Below are 25,337 nucleotides of genomic sequence, written 5' to 3' on the forward strand. Positions count from 1 at the left end.
CACTTATTTTACTTTTTTAAAAATATGTGTGATTAATGTCTCAAAGTAATTAAAGAAATCTTTCTAGTCTTGCTAAGAACCTCCTATGTGGCTTCGTACCACCTATCAGCAATGTTAACTGTTTTTTCCTTTCTTTTTTTGTTGAGTAAAACAAGTTATGATTTGGAATCACGATACAAGTAATCCTGTTGGATACTCTAATTTCCAATGTATGTTCAGTAAATGAAGTTAATAAATTTTATAAATCTATCATTAAGTGGCTTTACACTCAAGGATTACTGTATCCAAGCCATCCCACCTAAAGCTAATGATCGTTAGTTGTAGAGTAATTCCGTCGACCTTCACCAGTCTCAAACCACTCCTTTCCTACCAATCATAGGAGTTAGTATGGTTTTTGTTGAATGGCTGCATACCTTGGTACTGGCATTCAAAATCTGATTTTAATTAAATATTTATGCTACTGAAGTACTTGTATATTTTATGTATTATATACTGGTGTACAGTATGAGCTACACATACGCAGAGAGGTGGAGGGGGGCAGCAGGGCACTGTCATGACTCAACCTGTGGGAGAGGTGACTACCACTTTCACTGCAGGTACTGTGCTGCTTGGTGTAGAGACAGAGGGTGTTGAATTATTAGAAGGTACTTAGCCATCTCAGGCTCAGTTACTGCATCTGCACACAATGATGGACCATGTTGCCAGGGCGAAGTCATTTCTGTGCAAAGGCAATTAGCAGCCTTGAAGTGGCAGGAAGGAAGTGAAGGTGACGGAGAGGTAATACCTACAGAGCAAATATCACAAGCAGAGTAGATAATTAGTCAAGTCAGTTTAATATCCAAACCCTCTACTGGCTGTAATTCTAGGTATTAGTGTTATGTCAGTTAAAGACACTGTACATACTAAAGAAATGTTGTGGCTCGCCATTAGATTGTGAGAACCAGCCCATGTGTTGGAAGTATCATATGAGCTGACAGGCAATTGAGAAGGTTAATTATCGAAGTAATAGAGGGAGAAATGGCCTATTTTTTTTCTAAGAGACTGTATTTTAAGTGAATGTTTGGGTTAACTGAGGCAGAGATATTTAGTTGAGGAAGGCTTTTATAGGATGCAGAATGAACATGAAGTATTAGCCGATTATGTTGAGCAAGTAAGGATGGCTATGCTAGCTTTATGCATGGATATTTCTGAAAGGGGGAGGAGGGGGGGGGGGGGGGCAGTGGTTATCATGCTTGAAGGAATGCGCCTGCAAAACCAATCATGGGTCATGTTTATGGATAAGCCAAAGTCAATTGCTGATCTTTACCATTTGACAGTTAGTGTAGAAAACATTATGCAATGAAATGAATTAAGACACAGGGTTTGCTTGTGCACAAAGCTTAATCACAGCATGGTGACTAACCAGGCTGATCATTGTGGGAAGTGATGAGGCACCTGCTTTTGGTGTGGGAGTGAGCACTATTTTGTTACAAATTGTAAGGGAGCATTTGCAAATGGTACAGATAGCTGATGGCCAGGCCACTCGCAGGAACACAGGGCTCACTTGTCATCTCATGGCTGCTGAAATGTATGTGCAGTAAACACAGATCCACTGCAATTTGTATGCGCTGCCATAGGAACAGAACTGTGTGTGGATTGGTTGATTCTGGCAGTAGTGTGTCATTACTTGACTATGACTGGTATCATAAGCATAAGGGTATTGCCAGCCTGCTGCCGCTGCAAAATGTTAAAGAGGAGTGTCATTCTGTCACAGGTGATATGTTGGAGGCCAAAGGTCAGTCCAGGGCAAATTAAGGGTTGGAGAATACATTTGGCCATGGAAATTTTGGGTCGGTAAGAACCTCATGCTGTAATTGTTGCTGGGGTGTGATATTTTGGTTCACAGTCACTGTGTTTTACATTACTCTAAAGGATAACTGTGTTTTAAGTTTTCTCCTTGGGTCAAGGTAATAATCTGTTGCCACCTGGTTTTTCCCAGTGTTGGTCATGCTGAGAATTGTGATTGAGATTTGATGTTAAGCAGTTGTCAGTGGATAAGGCTAAGCCAATAATGAATTTGTTGCAACAATTTCCTGAGGTTCTGACTGAAAAGTGTGTAATGGACATCTCAGGGAGGTTTTGACTCAGCTAATCAAAGCAGGTCTCACTGTCAAGCATAGCAAGGTAACATTAACCAGGCAGGAAACATCCTTTTTAGGGCACTTAGTGTTTGAGCATGGAATAATAATCGACCAATCAAGGACTAGTGGTTTACCTAACTTTCCTGTATCTTGTAAGAAAAAGGCTCTGGCTCATTTTTTCAGTATGGCAATTTCTTTTTAGAAATTTATTTTTAGAAAATTTGTGCTGGATTAGCCTTGTCCCTTAACCAGCTGAGCTATAAAGGAGTGAAGTTCAAGTGGGGTGAGAGCCAACAGGCAACTTTTGACTTAATTAAAGAGACTTTTTGTAAGGCACCAGTGCTGGGAATTCACGATTTTAAGTCTCCCTTTGTTGTCCAGACTGATGTGTCAAACTTGGGCACAAGAACAACATAGGGAATGTAGATCTTTGGCCTATGTTTATAGGGCAATAGCAAGTCCTGAATTGAGGTAGTCTGTGTATGAAATGGAGGCATTGGCTGCGCTATTTTTATTAGAAAGGTTCAAATCCTATCTGGAACATTGACAGCTTTTGTTAGAAACTGATAATCAGGCACTTAGTTGGGTACTGAGGCCTTGTATAACTGGTAGAACAGCTTATTGGGTGGTATGTATATCAGCCTTTCAGTCTGACTTAAAATAGACTGGGGGTACATAGAACCAGGTGGCACATGAGTTAAACCGTATGTCCAAGTAAGGAGCAGAACAACCATCTCATGTCAATCTGGAGGCACTGGGAGCTATTGAGAAGGAGGAAGTTCTCCCTAGTTACGTGGCAGTGGCTGTCTTAGGCAAAATACCAGCATTATTTTCAGTCATTAAATAAGATCAGGAAAAGGATCATGATCTCTGGGACATCCTGAAGGAGTTGAAAGAAGAGTGACAGGTAAAGGTATATTTTATCAAAATAGGGGTACTGTGCTATCGAACCAGGTATGACGAAAGATTAAAATCTGTTTGCCTCACAGTATGGTGCTGGCAGATTTAAATATTTCCATCAATCACTGTGCAGAGATCTCCTGAGGGTGAAAAACAAATTGGCATGGAAGGGAATGGTTATGGAAATCAGGCAATGGTGGGCGAATGCCAGGAGTGTAAGTAGTATAAGCCCAACACAACCATGAAAAAGGAACTGTTGCATTCCATCGGGGAGTTTGGCCATTAAATAAGCTGTTCATTGATTTTATTGGCCTCCAACTGTGCATTAGAGAAGGCAGCTGATTTTATCTGGTGGGGGTGGTGGACACTTTCATGCATTTTAATTGGTTGATTATGTGTAAAGGAATAACTGCTGAAATAAGCAAATTGTTGTACTCATCAATATTCATGAGTTTTGGTCCCTCTCAGGAAATGAAATGTGATAACGGTCCAGGATTTACTTTCCGAGAAATTCTGCAGATTTTGTTTTAATTAGGGCATAAAACATGCGACCACTTCACCATACCATACAAAGCCGTCATTTGCTGAATGCGTTATTCATTATCTGAAGTTGGCTCTCATTAAATATCACTCCAGGGATCAGAGGAGGTGGGATCAATCCCACAGCGGAATGTCTTTAGCATTTAATATGGCCTTACATGAGGCTCATAAGGCAATGCCAGCTAAGTTCATGCTAGATTACCAAATTAATACCCCATCAAGCAATGCATGGTCCATGAATGATCTTTTGCCTGAGGGCTTAAATGTGGATGATCTCAAGTACAAGTGGAGGGCTGCACAAAAAATATCATCCATGCACCCATCAACGGGAAGCTCAGAGGTACTATGAAGAGAGATAGTTGGTGATATGGTGTATGTCCAGAATGTTTGGGGCCAGAGCAAGAAGTAACAAGGGGATGACAGAAAAATTACTGCCACGGTATGTAGGTCCATATGCTGTTGTCAGAGTTCTCTCCCGTGTCAACTTCTTGGTTTAGGACTTACAGTTGTAGCGGTGGATTAGACCTCATTTAAACCAGATTAAGCTTAATGGAAATGAAAAGGTGGGGGGCAGCAGGCGAGTAATGCCAGCGGTGATTCTTATACCTTCCCCGCCCCTTTCCAGGGCTTTGTTATTTAGGGTTGGGGGGGGGGGGGGGGGAAGAGGGGGGGGGCATATTGATACGTGCATATCAAATGGATCTGTCATTCATCATTCAGCCATGTAGTTGTACCAATCTGGCTAAAGTCAGAGGTCATACTTGTTCTGAGAATAGAAAAAGCCCTCTGCCCATGCGCTTGAACAGTGAACTGTATGCCATCAATATGAGATGTTCCTTGTAAGAAAGTCTGATGGAATCATGTGCAGTGGATGCAGCCACACATTGCCTGCTAGTTTTCAGCAGTTGCTTCAATGTATTGGAAGTGGAGGAAGTGATCTAATGAAGTGCCGGCATTAGATTGGGAGTGCACCAGAAGTGTTTGAGGTATTACTGTGCTCTACTTTGATCCACCACATTGACTGAAAGTTGAAAGTTTTGAATGCTCATGCTTTGGGAAGTGAGGCAGGTTCTATCTTTTATGCTCCAGGGTGGATTAATGTTTCTACCTGTTATCTGTTGTAGAAGCAAGAAGGTTTATATGTTGTTGTTGTTGTGGTCTTCAGTCCTGAGACTGGTTTGATGCAGCTCTCCATGCTACTCTATCCTGTGCAAGATTCTTCATCTCCCAGTACCTACTGCAGCCTACATCATTCTGAATCTGCTTAGTGTATTCATCTCTTGGTCTCCCTCTATGATTTTTACCCTCCACCCTGCCCTCCAGTACTAAATTGGTGCTCCCTTGATGCCTCAAAACATGTCCTACCAACCGATCCCTTCTTCTGGTCAAGTTGTGCCACAAACTCCTCTTCTCCCCAATTCCATTCAGTACCTACACATTAGTTATGTGATCTACCCATCTAATCTTCAGCATTCTTCTGTAGCACCACATTTCAAAAGCTTCTATTCTCTTCTTGTCTAAACTATTTATTGTCCATGTTTCACTTACATACATGGCTACACTCCATACAAATTCTTTCGAAACAATTTCCTGACACTTAAATCTATACTCGATGTTAACAAATTTCTCTTCTTCAGAAACACTTTCCTTGCCATTGCCAGTCTATATTTTATACTCTCTCTACTTCGACTATCATCAGTTATTTTGCTCCCCAAATAGCAAAACTCCTTTACTACTTTAAGTGTCTCATTTCCTAATCTACTTCGCTCAGAATCACCCAACTTAATTCGACTACATTCCATTATCCTAGTTTTGCTTTTGTTGATGTTCATCTTATATCCTCCTTTCAAGACACTGTCCATTCCATTCAACTGCTCTTCCAAGTCCATGGCTGTATCTGAAAGAATTACAATGTCATTGGCGAACCTCAAAGTTTTTATTTCTTCTACATAATTTTAATATCAAACTTTTCTTTTGTTTCTTTTACTGCTTGCTCAATATACAGATTGATTAGCATTGGGGAGAGGCTACAACCGAGTCTCACTCCCTTCCCACCCACTGCTTCCCTTTCATGCCCCTCGACTCTTATAACTGCCATCTGCTTTCTGCACAAATTGTAAATAGCCTTTCGCTCCCTGTATTTTACCCCTGTCACCTTCAGAATTTGAAAGAGAGTATTCCAGTCAACATTGTCAAAAGCTTTCTCTCAATCTACAAATGCTAGAAATGTAGGTTTGCCTTTCCTTAATCTTTCTTCTAAGATAAGTCATAGGGTCAGTGTTGCCTCATGTGTTCCAACATTTCTACAGAATCCAAACTTCTCTTCCCAAAGGTCGGCTTCTACCAGTTTTTCCATTCATTTGTAAAGAATTCGCGTTAGTATTTTGCAGCTGTGACTTATTAAACTGATAGTTTGGTAATTTTCACATGTGTCAGCACCTGCTTTCTTTGGGGTTGGAAATATTATATTCTTCTTGAAGTCTGAGGGAATTTCGCCTGTCTCATACATCTTGTCAGGACTGGCTCTCCCAAGGCTGTCAGTAGTTTTAATGGAATGGTGTCTACTCCCGGGGCCTTGTTTCGACTTAGGTCTTTCAGTGATCTGTCAAGCTCTTCACGCAGTATCATATCTCCCATTTCATCTTCATCTACATCCTCTTCCATTTCCATAATATTGTCCTCAAGAACATCACCCCTATATAGCCCATATATATACTTCTTCCACCTTTCTGCTTCCCCTTCTTTGCTTAGAACTGGTTTTCCATCTGAGCTCTTGATATTCATGCACGTGGTTCTCTTTTCTCCAGAGGTCTCTCTAATTTTCCTGTAGGTAGTATCTATCTTACCCCTCATGAGATAAGCCTCTACATCCTTACATTTGTCCTCTAGCCATCCCTGCTTAGCCATTTTGCACTTCCTGTCGATCTCATTTTTGAGATGTTTGTATTGCTTTTTGCCTGCTTCACTTACTGCATTTTTGTATTTCCTCCTTTCATCAGTTAAATTCTACAAGCCCTCATCTTTTTACCTACTTGATCCTCTGCTGCCTTCATTATTTCATTCCTCAAAGCTACCCATTCTTCTTCTACTGTATTTATTTTCCCCATTCCTGTCAATTGTTCCCTTATGCTCTCCCTGAAACTCTGTACCACCTCTGGGTTAGTGAGTTTATCCAGGTCCCATCTCCTTAAATTCCCATCTTTTTGCTGTTTCTTCAGTTTTAATCTACAGTTCATAACCAATAGATTGTGGTCAGAGTCCACATCTGCCCCTGGAAATGTCTTACAATTTAAAACCTGGTTCCTAAATCTCTGTCTTACCATTATATAATCTATCTGAAACCTTCTAGTATCTCCAGGGTTCTTCCATGTATACAACCTTCTTTCATGATTCTCGAACCAAGTGTTAGCTATGATTAAGTTATGCTCTGGGCAAAATTCTACCAGGCGGCTTCCTCTTGCATTTCTTAGCCCCAATCCATATTCACCTACTACGTTAACTTCTCTTCCTTTTTGTACTGTCGAATTCCAGTCACCCATGACTATTAAATTTTCATCTCCCTTCACTGCCTGAATAATTTCTTTTATCTCATCATACATTTCATCAATTTCTTCATCATCTGCAGAGCTAGTTGGCATATAAACTTGTACTACTGTAGTAGGCATGGGCTTCATGTCTATCTTGGCCACAATAATACATTCACTATGCTGTTTGTAGTAGCTTACCTGTACTCCTATTCTTTTTATTCATTATTAAACCTACTCCTTCATTACCCCTATTTGATTTTGTATTTATAACCCTGTATTCACCTGGCCAAAAGTCTTGTTCCTCCTGCCACCGAACTTAACTAGTTCCCACTATGTCTAACTTTAACCTATCCATTTCCCTTTTTAAATTTTCTAACCTACCTGCCCGATTAAGGGATCTGACATTCCATGCTCCGATCCGTAGAATGCCAGTTTTCTTTCTCCTGATAACGATGTCCTCCTGAGAAGTCCCAGCCCGGAGATCCGAATGGGGGACTATTTTACCTCCGGAATATTTTACCCAAGAGGACGCCATCATCATTTAACCATACAGTAAAGATGCATGCCCTCGGGAAAAATTATGGCCGTAGTTTCCCCTTGCTTTCAGTCGTTCACAGTACCAGCACAGCAAGGCTGATTTGGTTAGTGTTACAAGGCCAGATCAGTCAATCATCCAGACTGTTGCCCCTGCAACTACTGAAAAGGACGTTGTCCCTCTTCAGGAACCACTCGTTTGTCTTGCCTCTCAACAGATACACCCCCCCCCCCCCTCCCCCGTTGTGGTTGCACCTACGGTACGGCTATCTGTATCGTTGAGACATGCAAGCCTCCCCACCAACGGCAAGGTCTGTGGTTCATGTAAGCAACGAAATGTGCTAAGTGTGGTGCTTGCTTAACGTTATCAGCTGATGGCTTGTGTTTACCAACTCTCTAAGCGGTCTAGTGCCACCAATCAATAGCGTTAATTGTTCTTTTTTATTTGCGTAAAACATGTCATGATTTGAAATCACGATATAAATAATCTTGTTGAATGCTCAAAGTACCAATGTATGATCCTTAAAAGATTTGTAAATTTATCATCCAGTGGCTTCCCACACAAGGATCACTGTATTCAAGCTATCTGACTGTACAGGTTTTAAAAGGGGCGTTAGCTTCAAAGTAATTCCATCTACTTTCACCTATCCCCCAATCCCCGTCCTACTACTTTCTACAGGGACATGGTAGCTTACAGGTTATCTGTTCGCATGAATGGCCACTGACAAACTTTGGCCAAACGGTGCTTGAACTAGCCAGTTACTGAACATATTGCACAACTTGATGTACTTCACATCAGTATCTGCTTCACAGCCTGTGCTGCTTCACAGCCTGTGCCATCTTCCTACAATACAAGCATTTCTGAATTGCACAAGTGGGAACATTCCCTCCAATACAACTTATGTTCCCATAACCTTACTCGCCTCAACCTTTGCTAGTCCCTGTCCTCCACCTATTTATCCCCATCCCTGCTCCCATTCCAACACTATACAGTCTCCAATTCCACTAGTGAACTCACTAGTTTTTTCTCCCCTTCTCTACTTCTCTCTATTCCCACACCCCTACCCTGCTTCCCTTCCCCACCCAACCAAACCTCCTGACTGCACTTAGCAGCCCTATACTGACCACACAACTTGCCTGCACATTCCCACAAGAGCACCACATTTTCCTCCACCTCCTGACTGCACTTAGCAGCCCTATACTGACCACACAACTTGCCTGCACATTCCCACAAGAGCACCACATTTTCCTCCACCCTACACTGCTATCGCTTCCTCTTTTCTCTTTAAACCTCCTCCTTACCCCCAACACCCACAGCTGCAGTCCACAGGTCAATCAGAGCCAGTGATTATGCGTGAGTTATGCTTGTGTGAATGTGTGTATGTTTTCTATTTCAGAAGAAGGACTTTTGGCTGAAAGCTTAAATGTATAGCAGTCTTTCCTCTGTGCCCATCTGTGACTCAGTGTCTCATCTGTATGGTGAATGGCAATCTACCCTTTTCATAATATTACTGGAATTTCATCCTGGACTTATTGTCAACTTTGACTGATTTCTCACATGATGTGAATGTTCCTTGATTTTCTTAATAACTTTTCTTTGCAGTTTTGAGGAGTTTTTGCAGTGTGCAACTACTGTAGGATCTTTATTTGATTTTGTCAACAGATATATTTCCCTTTTCCTTTCACAAGATAGTTTTATCCTTCTTATGATCCATAGTTTTTTTACATGGGTGTTTAATTTCCTTTCTGATTAGTAAATCTGGTACACTCTACTTAAATGAAGATTTGAATTTATCATGGAATATATTAAATTTCACTTCAGCATTTGGTTCATTACAAGTTTCATCACAGGTCAACAGCCTTGCTGCTATTGAACACTTCTTTACCAATGCTTGACAGATTCCAGATCTACAACCTCTTTCCTGGTCACGATGAGAAACATTATACTCGCCCACAATTACTTCCCGTTTGGAGGCATCGCCTATAAACAAATCTGGGGTACGGCAATGGGCACTCACATGGTGCTGTCTTACGATATGCTTCTCATAGGTCACCAACAGGAATCCTTCCTAACTATCCAGAGTCTCATACCCCTCACCTGGTTCATATTCATTGGTGACATCTTCATGATCTGTATCGAGGGTGGTGACACCCTATCCACATTCCTCCAAAACCTCAACATCTTTTCCTCCATTCTCTTCACCTGGTCCTCCTCAACCCTACAAGATATCTTCCTTGATGTTGACCTCCACCTCGAAGATGGCTATCTCAGTACCTCCATCCATATCAAACTTAGCAACCACCAGCAATACCTCCACTTTGACAGCTGTGACCCATTTCAAACCAAAATGTCCCTTCTATGCAGCCTAGCCACCCATGGCTGTTGCTCTCTGTAGTGATGAATAGTCCCCCTCAGAATATATGAAGGGTCTCATTGAGGCCTTCACAGAGCGAAAGTAACCTCCCAACTTTGTAGAGAAACAGATCTTTCATGCCCTATCTTCCAGTCACCCAGCACCTACCGAAGTCCCATCGTCCAGCCACAGAGGGGTACTCCTCTCATTGCACCAGTCTGGAGCAACTGTCCACCAAGTTTTTTTGACTACCAGTTGTCATGTCCTGAAATGATGAATGTCCTACCCATTATCCTCCCCACCCTTTCTACAGTGGTACTCTGCCACCCACCGAACATGCACAATATTCTTGTCCATCCCTACTCAACTCCTGTCTCCACCCCCTTGCCTGACGGCTCATATCACTATAATACACCTACATGCAAGACCTGTCCCATGTATCCTCCCACCACTACTTACTCCAGTCTGGTAACAAGTATCACTGGTCCCATAATAGGCAAGGCTACCTATAAAAGCAGTCATGTGGTCTAGAAGCTAAGCTGCAACCACTGTGCAGAATTCTACATGGGCATGACAGGGGCAAGGCAACCAACACCCCAGATTGCTTCTCTCATCAAGCGCTTTTGCTCGCAGTAGCCAGGGTCAGTGGTCATGTGTGTGTGAGATGTGTTTGCATAAATGTGTGTGTTATGTTGTCTAATTCAGAAACAGGCCTTTCAGCTGAAAGTTTACTTGATTAGCTGTCTTTTTGTTGTGCTTATCTGCAACTCAACATCGCCACTATATGGCAAGTAGCATTCTCATAATATTGCCATTATTCCATCCCGGGTTTTCTGTTGTATGATTGTGTAATCTTAAAAATATTTGTCTTGAAGCTTCATTGAAGAAAACCTTGGTTAGGATCCTACTGTGTTTTTATATATAGGTGGGTTGGAGAGAGAGAGAGAGACTGACGGCAAAAAAAAAAAAAAAAAAAAAAAAAAAAAAAAAAAAAAAAAAAAAAATCAACAGAAGAATAAAAATGACATGGATTTCTTTCTTGTAAACTATATAAAGTTTTCAAAATGAAGCATCCAATGTGCCTGAAAAGGAAAATTTACAGTCAATGTGTATTACAAGCTTTTGACTTAGGGTAGTGACATAGGGACTGTTAATGCAAAAATCATTCAATGAGCAACAGTGAGATGTATGTTGGGAATTACTAAGACAGACACAAAAAGTCCATGAAAATGGGCAGTAAATGGCCTAAATGTGTTCTTTATTGGGTTCCAAGTGATAAGAAAAGATCCAGATGATGACCTAATGGGAGGCGGGTAGATGACATTTTGGGAACAAGTAAGAGCTACATCGATACACAGGATACACCTGAATACCAAATTTTCTGAAACGTTCTGCAGGACACCTTTGTCCAGCACTGGATGTCAAATTGCTGATGAACCCCACAAAATTACTTCTCCCAAAATGTGGACTGGAAACTACAGAAAATAATTTTACATGTAACTTCAAGTAAATGGGAACATATTGAAACACATTACCATATACACTCCTGGAAATGGAAAAAAGAACACATTGACACCGGTGTGTCAGACCCACCATACTTGCTCCAGACACTGCGAGAGGGCTGTACAAGCAATGATCACACGCACGGCACAGCGGACACACCAGGAACCGCGGTGTTGGCCGTCGAATGGCGCTAGCTGCGCAGCATTTGTGCACCGCCGCCGTCAGTGTCAGCCAGTTTGCTGTGGCATACGGAGCTCCATCGCAGTCTTTAACACTGGTAGCATGCCGCGACAGCGTGGACGTGAACCGTATGTGCAGTTGACGGACTTTGAGCGAGGGCGTATAGTGGGCATGCGGGAGGCCGGGTGGACGTACCGCCGAATTGCTCAACACGTGGGGCGTGAGGTCTCCACAGTACATTGATGTTGTCGCCAGTGGTCGGCGGAAGGTGCACGTGCCCGTCGACCTGGGACCGGACCGCAGTGACGCACGGATGCACGCCAAGACCGTAGGATCCTACGCAGTGCCGTAGCGGACCGCACCGCCACTTCCCAGCAAATTAGGGACACTGTTGCTCCTGGTGTATCGGCGAGGACCATTCGCAACCGTCTCCATGAAGCTGGGCTACGGTCCCGCACACTGTTAGGCCGTCTTCCGCTCACGCCCCAACATCGTGCAGCCCGCTTCCAGTCGTGTCGCGACAGGCGTGAATGGAGGGACGAATGGAGACGTGTCATCTTCAGCGATGAGAGTCGCTTCTGCCTTGGTGCCAATGATGGTCGTATGCATGTTTGGCGCCGTGCAGGTGAGCGCCACAATCAGGACTGCATACGACCGAGGCACACAGGGCCAACACCCGGCATCATGGTGTGGGGAGCGATCTCCTACACTGGCCATACACCTCTGGTGATCGTCGAGGGGACACTGAATAGTGCACGGTACATCCAAACCGTCATCGAACCCATCGTTCTACCATTCCTAGACCGGCAAGGGAACTTGCTGTTCTAACAGGACAATGCACGTCCGCATGTATCCCGTGCCACCCAAGGTGCTCTAGAAAGTGTAAGTCAACTACCCCAGCAAGATCTCCGGATCTGTCCCCCATTGAGCATGTTTGGGACTGGATGAAGCGTCGTCTCACGCGGTCTGCACGTCCAGCACGAACGCTGGTCCAACTGAGGCTCCAGGTGGAAATGGCATGGCAAGCCGTTCCACAGGACTACATCCAGCATCTCTACGATCGTCTCCATGGGAGAATAGCAGCCTGCATTGCTGCGAAAGGTGGATATACACTGTACTAGTGCCGACATTGTGCATGCTCTGTTGCCTGTGTCTATGTGCCTGTGGTTCTGTCAGTGTGATCATGTGATGTATCTGACCCCAGGAATGTGTCAATAAGGTTCCCCTTCCTGGGACAATGAATTCATGGTGTTCTTATTTCAATTTCCAGGAGTGTACATTATAATGTGACTGAAAGAAAATGATGAAGTTTCAGATGTGAATGGAGACATTTTTTTTACTGAGGACAAAACAGTGTATTTACAATTTCTATATAATTTCTTGTTTTTTTTATTTTTTATTTTTATTATTTATGTCTCTTTATATGCTGTACATTTAATGGGGGAGCAGAGTCTTTCATGCTGTAACTAAATGAACTTGTGTAGTCTACCAACTTGTACAACAAGATTTATCAATAACTCTATTAAGTTTCCATGAACATTCAAAATTATAAAAACTTCATAGAGTTTAATTATTTTATTTTATATAGCACATACTTACTGTGCACTGTCAGTTTTGCCTGCTGACTTCGTTCACCTTGGCTGTTACTTGCAGTAACCACATACACACCATCATCACCAAGGCCAATATTCTTGATTTCTAGTTTATAAACTTCTTTTTCCACATTCTCTGAAATAGTTGTGTGATCTGAACTGGATAGCTTTTCACCATTTCTTGTCCTAAAGAAAATACAAAATTTTAGATACACAGGTCTTAGCATAACCTGTTATAAATACCATACCAAACAATATCTTTGTTTTACTAGGCTAAAGGGCCTGGATGCTGATGTCTTACGTCATTATTGTGCAGTTCAAAACATGAAAACATGCAGAATAGTAAGACTACAATGCTCATGAGGTACAGCTGGAATCAGTCACCGTTTACAAATACCTGGCTTCAGCAGTGGGCAATTATTTGAAATGGAATGGTCACAAAGGCTCATTCAAAGGTAAAACATGTGGCAGACTTTGGTTCATTGGCAGAGTACTAGGGAAATGCCATCAGTCTACAAAGGAGATTGCTTATGAAACATTCATGCAACCCATCCTGGAATATTGTTCAAATGTATGAGAACAATACCAAACAGCACTAAGAGATCATACTGAATGTCTGCAAAGGAGGAGAGCATGAATGGCCACAGATTTGTTTCGCTATGGGAAAGGATAATTGAGCTGATGAAGAAATGAAATTGCTAGGCAGTTGAAGATAGATACAAACTATCCTGAGAAAGCTTACTTATATAGTTTCAAGAATCACCTTTAAGTGATGATTCTAGGCATATATTACAACCCTTATGATCAGTGCCATAAGCATCACAAGGACAAGATTAGACTAATTGCAGTGCACATATATACATTGAAGCAATAATCCTTTCCCCGATTCATGAAAAGAAAAGAGAAGAAGTACAAATAAGTGGTACAATGGATAATACCCTCCCCTACACATTTCACAGTGTTTGCATATTTGGATATACATGTACACATAGTCAACAATTATTGGATATAAAGCTTTTCATGTTAATCCATTTGTCATCTTTTGCCTTCCAAATATAATTATCAAGAAAAGTAAATCAGAAGAAATATTCAATACATCCAAATTACGTTTTTCTTTCTTATTTCAATCAGTCAGCATAATTTATCAGTTGCATGAAGGAAAGTACTGGGTGGTTATAATTAAACTTTCTCTATTTAACTCTTTATAATACAGAAACTAATTATTGTACAAGTACCAAATTTGGTAGCATTAATGTCTAGACTATAGCGTGCATGATTTGCATGCATCAAAGTGCCACCGTCCAGTTCCAACTAGGGCCACAGGTGCCATGGTCAGTCAATGTGATTGATAGAGTCATACACCTGACCAGTCACAGTGCACTTGTTGATGTGTCAAAATGAGCATGGACAAAAGGAGGACAGCATTACTGGTGAATCTCTATTATCAAAACAACACTAATGCTGCAATTGCAGTTCGAGAATATTGCTGACTGAAAGGATTATGGAAGAGTTCTCTTTCTCCACCTGCTGTGCCGAGCATGAACAAGTAGTTCGAGTCAACAGGAGAACTGGGTGTCACTCTGGGAAGAGGTCAATGACCAGTTACACCACCGGTGGTTGATGAAATGGCTGTTGCTATGGCAGACAATGCTGCACACAATTCCCGATCATCAGGTAGTGTGAGTACTATGTCCCGACAGTTGAACATCCCATGGCCATTGTATGGAAGATGATTCAAACAATTCTCATGTGATATCCATACAGAACGATGTGCTGACTTCGCTCTCCACTTTCTCGCAAGGACTGAAGTTGACGAAGGCAGTCCCTAAACCATCCTATGAAGCTCGGTTTACTGGACAAGTGAGGTGAACATACAGAACTGCCAAGTGTGGGGATCTTCGCCTCCAGTCACTGTGCATTAAGTTCCTCTGTATGCTGAATGTGATTCCGTATGGTGTGGCTTCACAGCTATGCTAATAATTGGCCCATTCTTTTTTGAAGAGGTCAGCACTCAATGCCCACAATGCCCAAAGATGTGCAACGTGACTGGTCAGTATTACTGTGATATGCTTTGCCAGCATGCCATACCCACACAACAGGAGAGAGATGCATTGAACTCAACAGTTTTAATGCAAGATGGGGCCCAACTGTACAACGCTCATGAAGTTCACCTGCTTCTCGGAAACACAATTGGAAATGATCTAATAATCAGCTGATCATTTCAAAATGCTTGGCTGGCATGATCACCTGACCTCACTCCCTGTGATTTCTGGTTGTGGGAGTACCTGAAGCACAGGGTGTATGAGGGGAACTTTCAGACATGTGAAGAGCGGTAGCCAGCATACCTACAGATATGATTCATTCTGCTGTGCAGAATGCAATCCAGCACGTTCAGACTCATCTGGACACTGGTCAATTCTCTACTGAGCCCCTTTTCTAGCAGTAATGGTACTGATAGGTAATTGTATGATGTGCTGTAGCAACTGAATCAATTCTGCATTATTTCTCTTCCCCATGTTCTTGACATTAATGCTACCAAGTTCGGTAATTAGTTTCCATGTTATAATGTGTTAAATAGGGAAAGTTCAATTATAACCACCTGGTATTTCTTCTGCAACAGTCACCATCCATTTTCTTGTCATCTTGTCTTAGGTTCAAATGATGTTTAGTCTCACAAATCTCTCTCTCTCTCTCTCTCTCTCTCTCTCTCTCTCTCTCTCTCTCTCTCTCATACACACACACACACACACACACACACACACACACACACACACACACACACACACCAATGGCAAAGGGAGGTCAGGCCTCCTAACTTTTCAGTAGTAGTGGTGGTGGTGGTGACAGTAATTATATTAGTAGTAGTAGTAGTAGTAATAATAATAATTATTTTTTAAATAAACCTTTATGCACCTTTGTCAGTGATCATGAAGGACATTAGCTTGTGTTACTTCCTCTAAACCTCCAGCAGTAGACAGTGGCAGGAAACATATGATGAGGAAGCCACCCACATACCTGACCACTTGTAAATATTCTGTTGCTGAGGTAACCATGACATCACTACTAGGAACAGAAATGGGGGTACAGGCTGTTGTAGCCATGTTTCCATGCACTTCCATGGCAAGGGAGACCAGTAGTTGTGGTGCCATCTCTCTAGGCTTCCTGACATTATTTGCCCAATGTGCAATGGATAAGGATGAAGCCCAGCCTTCTACCGATATTGATGAAACAATTTTGACTGAGGACATCATTACTCCCTTGCAGAAACTTTCATTTTCATAGAGATGTGAAACTGAACAACATTACATCTTGAAGAAAGGACATTAACTCCAGCACTACACTATGCATTCCTAAGTTTGTTGTATGAGCAGCACAGGTGTTCATGGGCTTATTCTGCAAAACGAGAATTTTTCTGCTGGACATGTTTGCTCTTAAGCACAAGATAATTTGTATAATCTGCTAACACTTTCAACAGTCTCAAGAATCTGTTAGAGGTGTAGCACAGCGTGCTTCTACTACAGATAATCTAAGTAGTTTTATTTTGTATAAAGAACTATTCAAATAATTGTTTAGTATTTCAGAGCTACTCAATGAACATTACAAACTGATGAAAATCAGAGACAATAATGAAGTGAAGCCTATCAAAGACATAATTAAAAATTTAAATGAGATCACAAATCTTTTATGCAAGCAGGAGGTCAAGATGAGACAGAATCCTGGAAATTTTAGAACCATTTTCAAACGTGTGCTGAACAAAGATGAAGATCTGAAAGTACGCTGGAAGAAAATGTGCTATTTTCAAGGATTCTCAAAAACTACACAGAATGAACTGATTGAATATATCAGTTAGGAGATTTGTGAATATATACCTTCAAATGTGGATAGAATCTCATTTTATGCCTGTAGTGTGGACAAAGCAACAGATATTTCAGACAATCACAATACACTAATGCTGTGAGACTAGTGGACTCCAGTGGCAACATTCAAGCATATTTTCTTGGTTTACATGATGTTGCTGCTATATTCACTGGGTTGGGTGGTGTGCTTTGAAATTATGATGTGAACAACAAACTAGTCGCCCAAAGCCTGTTCTGGCAGGAAAATTAAATGCCCTGCAGGGAAAGGTTCATGAAATTCTCTCCTCCTAAGTTTCTTTTACTCACTGTTTTGTTCATTGTTTGAATTTAATTTTGCAGCTGAGAAGTTCTTGCATAAAACTGTTACGGATTTTTTTTCCTCCACCCTTCAGGGCATTTCTATTTTCTTCCACGAATCTTCCAAATATGCAGCAGTTATTGACAGTATTTAGGGCTAACTGATGTTTTAAATGAAACAACTGACAGTGCAGACTCTAGTGCAACAACCAAAAGAAAGGCCTATGGTTTCAAATATACCCCCCTAGACTCTGACTTTGTTTTTCTCTCTCAATTTTCAATGCATACTTTTAAAGACTGAACTGCTTTTCAATGTTCTTCAGAAAAAAACCAATGATGTGCAGTTTTGCAACAATGTGTCTTAGAATGTATAGCTTCCATGAAAAACTTAAGAAATGAAGATAAAGTGATCGACTTTTTACGTTCTATGAAATGCTTGACTAACTTTTAAGCTCAAGCTTCCATGAATAGAGCTGAAATTATGGATGAATACATTGGCAATCCACTGATGGTAAAATACAAGCAGATGTAATTTGAGATACTGGATAATATTGTAAAACAACTGGAAACAATATTTTCACGTGGTGATAAACTGTTCTTCCTTAAATTAGGCAATACTACACAATCTGTGAATAAGGAAGTGGAGCAGACCAACAAGGAGTACAAAGCTATCTGTAAGCACTTTAAGAACATTTCCTTAATTAACACCGGTAGTTGTAGCAGAGAATGGGATAGCAAGCAGGGTCAGCATTTCAGTAATCTAGGTAAATGTGTTTTAAGTGATACAATTCTTGGAATAGTATTGGATAAGCTAGAGAAGGAAAAAAGAGCAGTAATGTGTTTGGATTATGTTTCAACTGAGATGACAAAAAACTTGTATGTATAGACCAGGGTGTTCTAGTAACATAAGGACACAATCTGCTCAACTTTCCTGTAGTAACATTAGGTCATGTCAACTAAGAGAATATGCAAATAAAGAAATGCCTAAAGTATGAGTTTAAAATATGCTACCTCAATATTCAGGGTATGGCAGATAAAAATTTAATAGTCAACGAATTTTCAAATGAAAACATCATAGATGTTCTATGTTTAAGCAAACATTGGTGTAAAGAGGATGAGGTTGGGTACAAAGTATTGGATGATTACACACTACTTGGTTGCTATTGCAGAAAACAGCACTTACATAGTGGGGTAGCAATATATGCAAAAACACCTCTTGCACCAAACTGTGGCAGGATGGATCTCAATACCCTCTGTGATGAAATGCATTTTGAAATATCAGGTCTAGTAATTGAGAACCTTAAGCTAATGATAGTAGTAGTGTACAGGATACCTAGTGGTGACCCCCATATCTTTCTGGAGAAACTTGAGGAACTCTTAATGTACATATGTACACTGAAATGGAAAAAAATACAATATTGTCATTGGCGGGGATATTAATTCAAGTTTTGAGTCCTAAAGGACAGAAAAACTGTGACAGAGCTCAAAAATGTGCTTCGACAATTTAACATGTACAATGTTAACTGCAAACCTACCAGAGGCTCATCCTGTCTAGACAATATATTTACAAATATTGAGAGAACTTGTATGTCCACTGATGTAATTAGTTTCCTTTACTCAGACCATGATGCAGTATATCTTAGTGTTAATAATGTAACTTCAGACTGTGCCAAACCAGAATCTAAAATTGTGATTACTAGACCTGTGAGCAGAGAGAGGATGGATAGTTTTAGACATGCCCTCACTTATTTCAGTTGGGACACACATTTTATTAGGCTTTGACACTGTTCACCAAGTTTTTCTCCATACTTTTAAATACATTTAAAAATAACATCCCCCTGAAAGAATGTACACTGAATATTAGTAGTAATTACAAGAAAAGGAAAACGAAGGAATGGTATACTCCATAGTTAGGGCAACTGAAAAATACTGTTATGCTGTATTCTAGTCTGTACAAAACCAGAAAATCAGAGCTGTATAAAGAACTGTATGCTCAAGCCAAATACAAGTATAGGAAGAAAATAAATGAAGCAAAGAAACTGCATAACATAGTAAACATTGAAAAATCTAACAATAAATGCAAAAAGGCCTGTAGTGTAATAAACTCCATTGTTCACACTAAACACAAACAGTAAATCGCCATTACCCCAGAAGAATTTAATAAATATTGCATAAGTCCATTGAAGAAATCAGTAGCTCAATACACAAACCCCCTGAAAATGCACTCAGTATTATCGACAGCTGCTTTGAAAAGTTTCCCCCAAGCATCTTCGTTTTCACAGAAGTGAGCCCAAATAATATCGTAAAAAAGTGAAAAATTTCAAACTTTCAGTTTGTGTTGATTATTATGATATATCGTGTAATTTGTTGAAAGATGTTATTGATTGGGTGATTTATCCCTTAACTTTTTGTATTAACAAATGCCTAGTTGAAAGTAAGTTCCCCGACATATTAAAAATTTCTAGGGTTGTGACCATACATAAAAAATGGGAAAAGAACTGTCCCATTAGTTACAGACCTATTTCCATAACCCAGTTTTTTCAAAAATTGTAGAAACAATTATCTATGAGCAAGTTAGTGTCTACTTGGGTAACCTAAATATAATTAGTGATAAACATTTTGGATTTAGGAAAGGTAAATCCACAACAGATGCAATGGACTCCCTCCTAAAATTAGTATTAGATGTGTTCAAGGCTAGGGACTACACCCAGGCTACATTTTGTGATCTTAGCAGAGCCTTTGACTGTGTAGGGCATGAAACTGTGCTGAATAAGCTAATGTACTATGGTTTTGATGATATAAATATGTTCAAGTATTTTATAGAGAACCATGAACAAGTTGTGTGCATTGGTAGGGAGAAATCAAATTTGGTTAATGTTAGGTATGGAGTGCCTCAAGGGTCAGTGCTTGGACCTTTGGTGTTTATACTAATGATTAATGACCTGCCCTTGTTCATAAATTCTCACACAACATTGTATGCTGATGACACAACTTTTATACATAAGAACTCTGATCGAGGTACACTGAAAACACTGACCAAAAATACCCTTGCTCAGACCTCATTATAGTTCAAAGCTAATAGCTTCTTACTAAATGAAAACAAACACCAGACACCTTACTTGAGCCTCAAAGAGATTCCTAATGACCAAAAACTAGAAACTGTCAATTTTTTAGGTGTTACTATTTAAAATAAATTGACATGGGAACCACACATTAAAAATATATTGGCTAGGCTTTCAAGAGTTATTTATCTAATTAGAAATTTAAAAAGACATGCTCCCAATGACTATGTGAGATCAGCATATTTTGCCTTTTTCCAAAGCATCATTTCTTATTGAATCTTAGTGTGGGGTAGTAGCTGTCATGTAAATGACATTTTACTTTTACAGGAGAAAGTAATAAGAATAATAACAGATTCTGATAAAATAGTACATTGTAAACCTCTGTTTATTAAACTGCAGTGTCTTACAGTAGTAAACTTATTCATCTACAATGTTTTATTGTACATTAGAAACAATGTCTCTAATTTTGTGTTGCGAAGTGATATTTATAGCCACAATACTAGAAGCAGAACATCTGTAGACGTGCCATATCATAGATTATCAAAATCGCAGAACTCCTACCTAGTTCTTGGACTAAGGATGTTTAATAGACAAAGTGCTGACTTTAAAGAACTGTCTGTAAATATGTTTAAAGCTAAATTATACAAGCTACTAGTGAACAATCCGTTTTACACCACTGATGATTTTTTTTAAGATGAAAATACTGCATTCTAATGTGTACCTATTTTATGTAAACCAATTTACATAAATATTGTAGTTTATGTAGAAATATATGCTCTTACTTTGTCTATTACTGTAATCAGCTGAATGACAATAAAATTTTATTATTATTATTAATACACCAATTATGGTCAGTATTTCCTTTAAGACAGTGTGCATCCTTCAGCCACTTGCACTTGGTTATAGAACTGGAGACCATATTTCCTCCCCAGCATAAAGAGACATTTCACTCTGTCAGTTTGAGTCATGTTATCAAAGAATGATTCAGAATGGAACAAACCAATTTCCTCCACAAGCTTTCAGACTATTTTGTCTAATTTTTACCATTCCTGCAACAAGGGCTTCATTTGAAAGGAGTTTTTCTTGTCTTAAATGCATTTTAGAAAAAGTATGCATGGATTGCTTTTCAGCTATTGCTTGCACCTCAACTGAGACACCAGTATGTAAACATTTGAAAGCCGAGGCACATGATGCCATCAAGAGATTGACGAAGAAGAAGGATCATTGAGTTAAACTTGTTTTACAAGTAACGACACTGAAATGACTATCTTCTAATTCGTTTGTAAATCAAAGTAAGTGTCTTTAATATTATGATTACTACCATTATTATTATTATTATTATTATTATTATTATTATTATTATTATTAGTAGTAGTAGTAGTAGTAGTAGTAGTAGTCTCCATCGTCGTTGTTAACATCATGTGAGTTGAAGGATTAGTGATGGTCATTAGGAACACTAGATATGTGTACATTAAAAGGGATTTTCCAATATGTTTCCTGGCATCTGCAGAATTTAGGCCCATGATCCACCACTGACATATGCACACATTGTGCATATGTCACTTGAAAATGGGTAAGCCTAAAATTGGCAAAGAGTCAAAAATGAAAGCAATGCATATACTGTGGGGACATGGAGATATCATTTTATTACTGACGACTGACTTAAATCAATGTCCCATATACTGTTAATGTTGCTGTTTCCAACATTGTGGTAACATTATGTAAGGCTGTGGATAAGACAATATTAGCAAAACAGAAAAATATAATAAAAAATAAATGCTACTCTAAAAACAAATATTTACTTGCAAAACTAAGGATAAAAATTTTCTGAAGATGTCTTACAAAACATGTTGATAACTTTTATATTTTTATTTCCTTGGATCATGCACATGTCACAGTAGAAATCAATTAGCAATATAATATAATGCAACTTAATCTTGAATAACACATCTAAAAATGCACTGCTGTTCCCCATACTTACTTTGCATAAGAAACTCAAGTGAATGCTAAATATGGAAGTTGTTTAGAAGAAGGTAAATGAAATATTTCTTAAAAACTGTCAATAAACAAAATGGGAAGAATACATGATCAAATGGACTTTAAACAAGGATTTTCAATACTTACATCAGATTAGGGAAGGATGGGGAAGGAAGTCGGCTGTGTCCTTTCAAAGGAACCATCCCAGAAATTGCCTGGAGCGATTTAGGGAAATCACGAAAAACCTAAATCAGGATGGCCAGACACAGTATTGAACCATCGTCTTCTCAAATGTGAGTCCAGTGTGCTAACCACTGCGCCACCACGCTCGGTTTTCCTAACTGACTCTGGCTGCAAAAGCCTACACTGTTATTTCATGTTTAACTTTTTTTTTTTTTTGAGCAGACATTCTAACACAATGGTAAATCTCACATAAATTATGACCTCTTACTTTCAAAAATATGGCCACTCTTACAGGAAACAGCCACTGACGCATATTATCTTCTAGGGAATGTGAATGCATTATGCGAAAAGTATACATTGATATTTGAGTGTGTTATTTCTTGATTTATATGGTACCAAAGTGGCTTACCAAGTTACTTTTGGCTTTGGATTTGCCAGTATTTGAACTTCAAAGACAGTGTCTTCATATGGAATCTTGGTAATATCACTCAAAGCATCAATCTCAGGAATCAGCAGAATATCCAAGCGAGCCTGAAAACAAATGAGTTGTGTGAATTAAATCACTAGTATAAGAAGGCATAAATTAGGAACTCAGTCAAAATCACATTCATTCTTTTATTTTATTTTTTTAAAAAAAAGGTAATCAATTGGGAACTCTGTTAAAATTACATTCACTGTTTTCCACATTTACTTCGAGTCACATGTACAATCATACTATCAGTCTGACTGTAAACATAGTCTCTTTTGCAAAAGCTGTTAAAGACCCAGGTAGGACAACAAAGACAAGGCTAAAACAAGAAAGATAAATGTATTTCAACAGAGGGCAATTCAATCTGGAATCTAATTTCTGCAATTTTCATCAAATATAAAGTACAGTCAATTTGTGTCCTGAGCTCTAGTAAAAGAACATATACTTAAAAGATGGGAGTTTTTACCATAATTTAAAATACTGAAAATTTTTGAAAAGAATATTCTTTGTAGTCTAAAGTGGAGGTAATAATTAGTTCTTTAATTAATACAAAATTTAATAAAGTGATTTATTATAACTGTGTTCTAGGTATGAGGGAAAAATTGGTCAAGGATTTATGTAATACTTCTGAATTTAATTTTATTTTTACAGGGAGAATTATCCAGTAATGAAGTGCACAGTAATCGTTTTGGAGAGCTTTGCCACACAATTTTCTGCTTTGTGTGATACATTTGAAGCACTTTAATTTTCACATTGCTACTGTGTTCACTGTATTGCTTGCTCATGTCTTTCTGCCACGCTTCTATAAACTCCTTATTGCCTCTATAAAAGAACACAATATATTTTTTTGTTTCTCTTTCAGCCCTGTTACTATCTCAGCAGCTTTCAGGTGAGATGGTTTCCAATCAATAACCTGAAGAGTTCAAATACAACAGTGATGGTTTGTGATATTTGATTTCTGCAAGATCTCCACAGATATTGCCACTAACTGAAAAGTATCTGGATATTTAACTGTTACCTTATTATAAAGTATGCTCTAGTATAGCAGTACTGGATAATTATTTGGAAAACCATCTTCCACCACTTCATAGTTTGCTGCTTCAGTGCACTGTAGGAAAGCTGCTCATCATGCAAAGCCAACACCCAGCTTTCATATACAAGGTCTCTCCCTACATAGTCTATATACCAGCCTCAATTGCCAGGAACGTTCACATTCACTGTGAGGATCTTGCTTCAATTTTACTAGTATCAATGCAGATGAAAGAGAATTCATACAATATAATGTTTTCTGTTTCTAGAAACATACTGCCACGTGTATATTCCTTCCTCAGTCAAAGACCAAAACTTTGTGAAGTCCTTAATATTCACATAATATAGTCACAAGTCACATTAAATTTGGTTTAATACAACTGGTTTTCATCATGTATGAGCATCATCAAATAATCATTACTCTGGTGACAATGTTCAGCCCATTAACAGTATTACCAAGTACCAGTGTCAAATAAAATACCATGAAACTGTACCTCGTCCATCCTGAAGACAGAGACAGCAACTGAGGGTCAAAGTTCATGCTCCAAAAGTGGATTTCTCCTTGCACTTTGCCAATGCATCTGCCACTAGCCTCTAAATGCCCAGTGTGAGGGCACAGATATATAATTATAAATACAACAGTTTTCTGCATAAATCACTTATTTATTTTGTCAGTATTCATTTTCATGTATCACACCATCATCTTCACATGGAGAATTGTTCAGTTACATAGTTGGTGTCAGTGAATACCACAGATGCCTTTCCACAAAAGCAGACCAAATGCACAACACATTATGCATCTTTTGAAAGAAAGTAGAGTAAAAAACTGGATGCATGCTGCTACTTGTTGCATGTGCTCTCCAATGTACATTATGTTTACATAAACATTACGTTATGTTTACCTAAACATCAATGTCAGGCTGGTTGTATTAAAAGTTTCATCTACATCTATATTCTGTACATCAATGTGAAGTGCATGACATAGGGCACTTCCCAGTGTACCATTGAGTCTCTATCTTTTCTATTCACATATAGAACACAAGTACAAGGGAAGGATGATTACTTAAAAGCTTCTCTACGTACTATAATTAGTCTAATGTTGTCTTTGTGTGCCCTACAAGAGATATACATAGGAGTTGTAGTCTATTCTTAGATTTATCACTTAATACTGGCTATTAATGGATGGCTGGTAACTCTCTTCAAGTAACTGCCA

At 39.4% G+C, this 25,337-nt stretch overlaps 1 protein-coding gene across 2 annotated transcripts in view; it reads right to left on the reverse strand.

Moving 5' to 3' along the window:
* The window catches only part of LOC126321023 (obscurin), a 790,459-nt gene that overhangs the window by 217,216 nt on the left and 547,906 nt on the right, over nucleotides 1-25,337 (reverse strand). For both annotated transcript variants that reach the window (XM_049994141.1, XM_049994140.1), the window contains 2 exons: nucleotides 23,036-23,157; nucleotides 13,258-13,436 (listed from right to left, as the gene is read on the reverse strand). In XM_049994141.1, coding sequence (XP_049850098.1) covers nucleotides 13,258-13,436; nucleotides 23,036-23,157 — 301 coding nt within the window. The remainder of the gene's footprint in view (nucleotides 1-13,257; nucleotides 13,437-23,035; nucleotides 23,158-25,337) is intronic.

Source organism: Schistocerca gregaria, chromosome 2 (genome assembly GCF_023897955.1).
Source record: "Schistocerca gregaria isolate iqSchGreg1 chromosome 2, iqSchGreg1.2, whole genome shotgun sequence".
In the NCBI taxonomy this organism is placed as follows: Eukaryota; Metazoa; Arthropoda; class Insecta; order Orthoptera; family Acrididae; genus Schistocerca; species Schistocerca gregaria.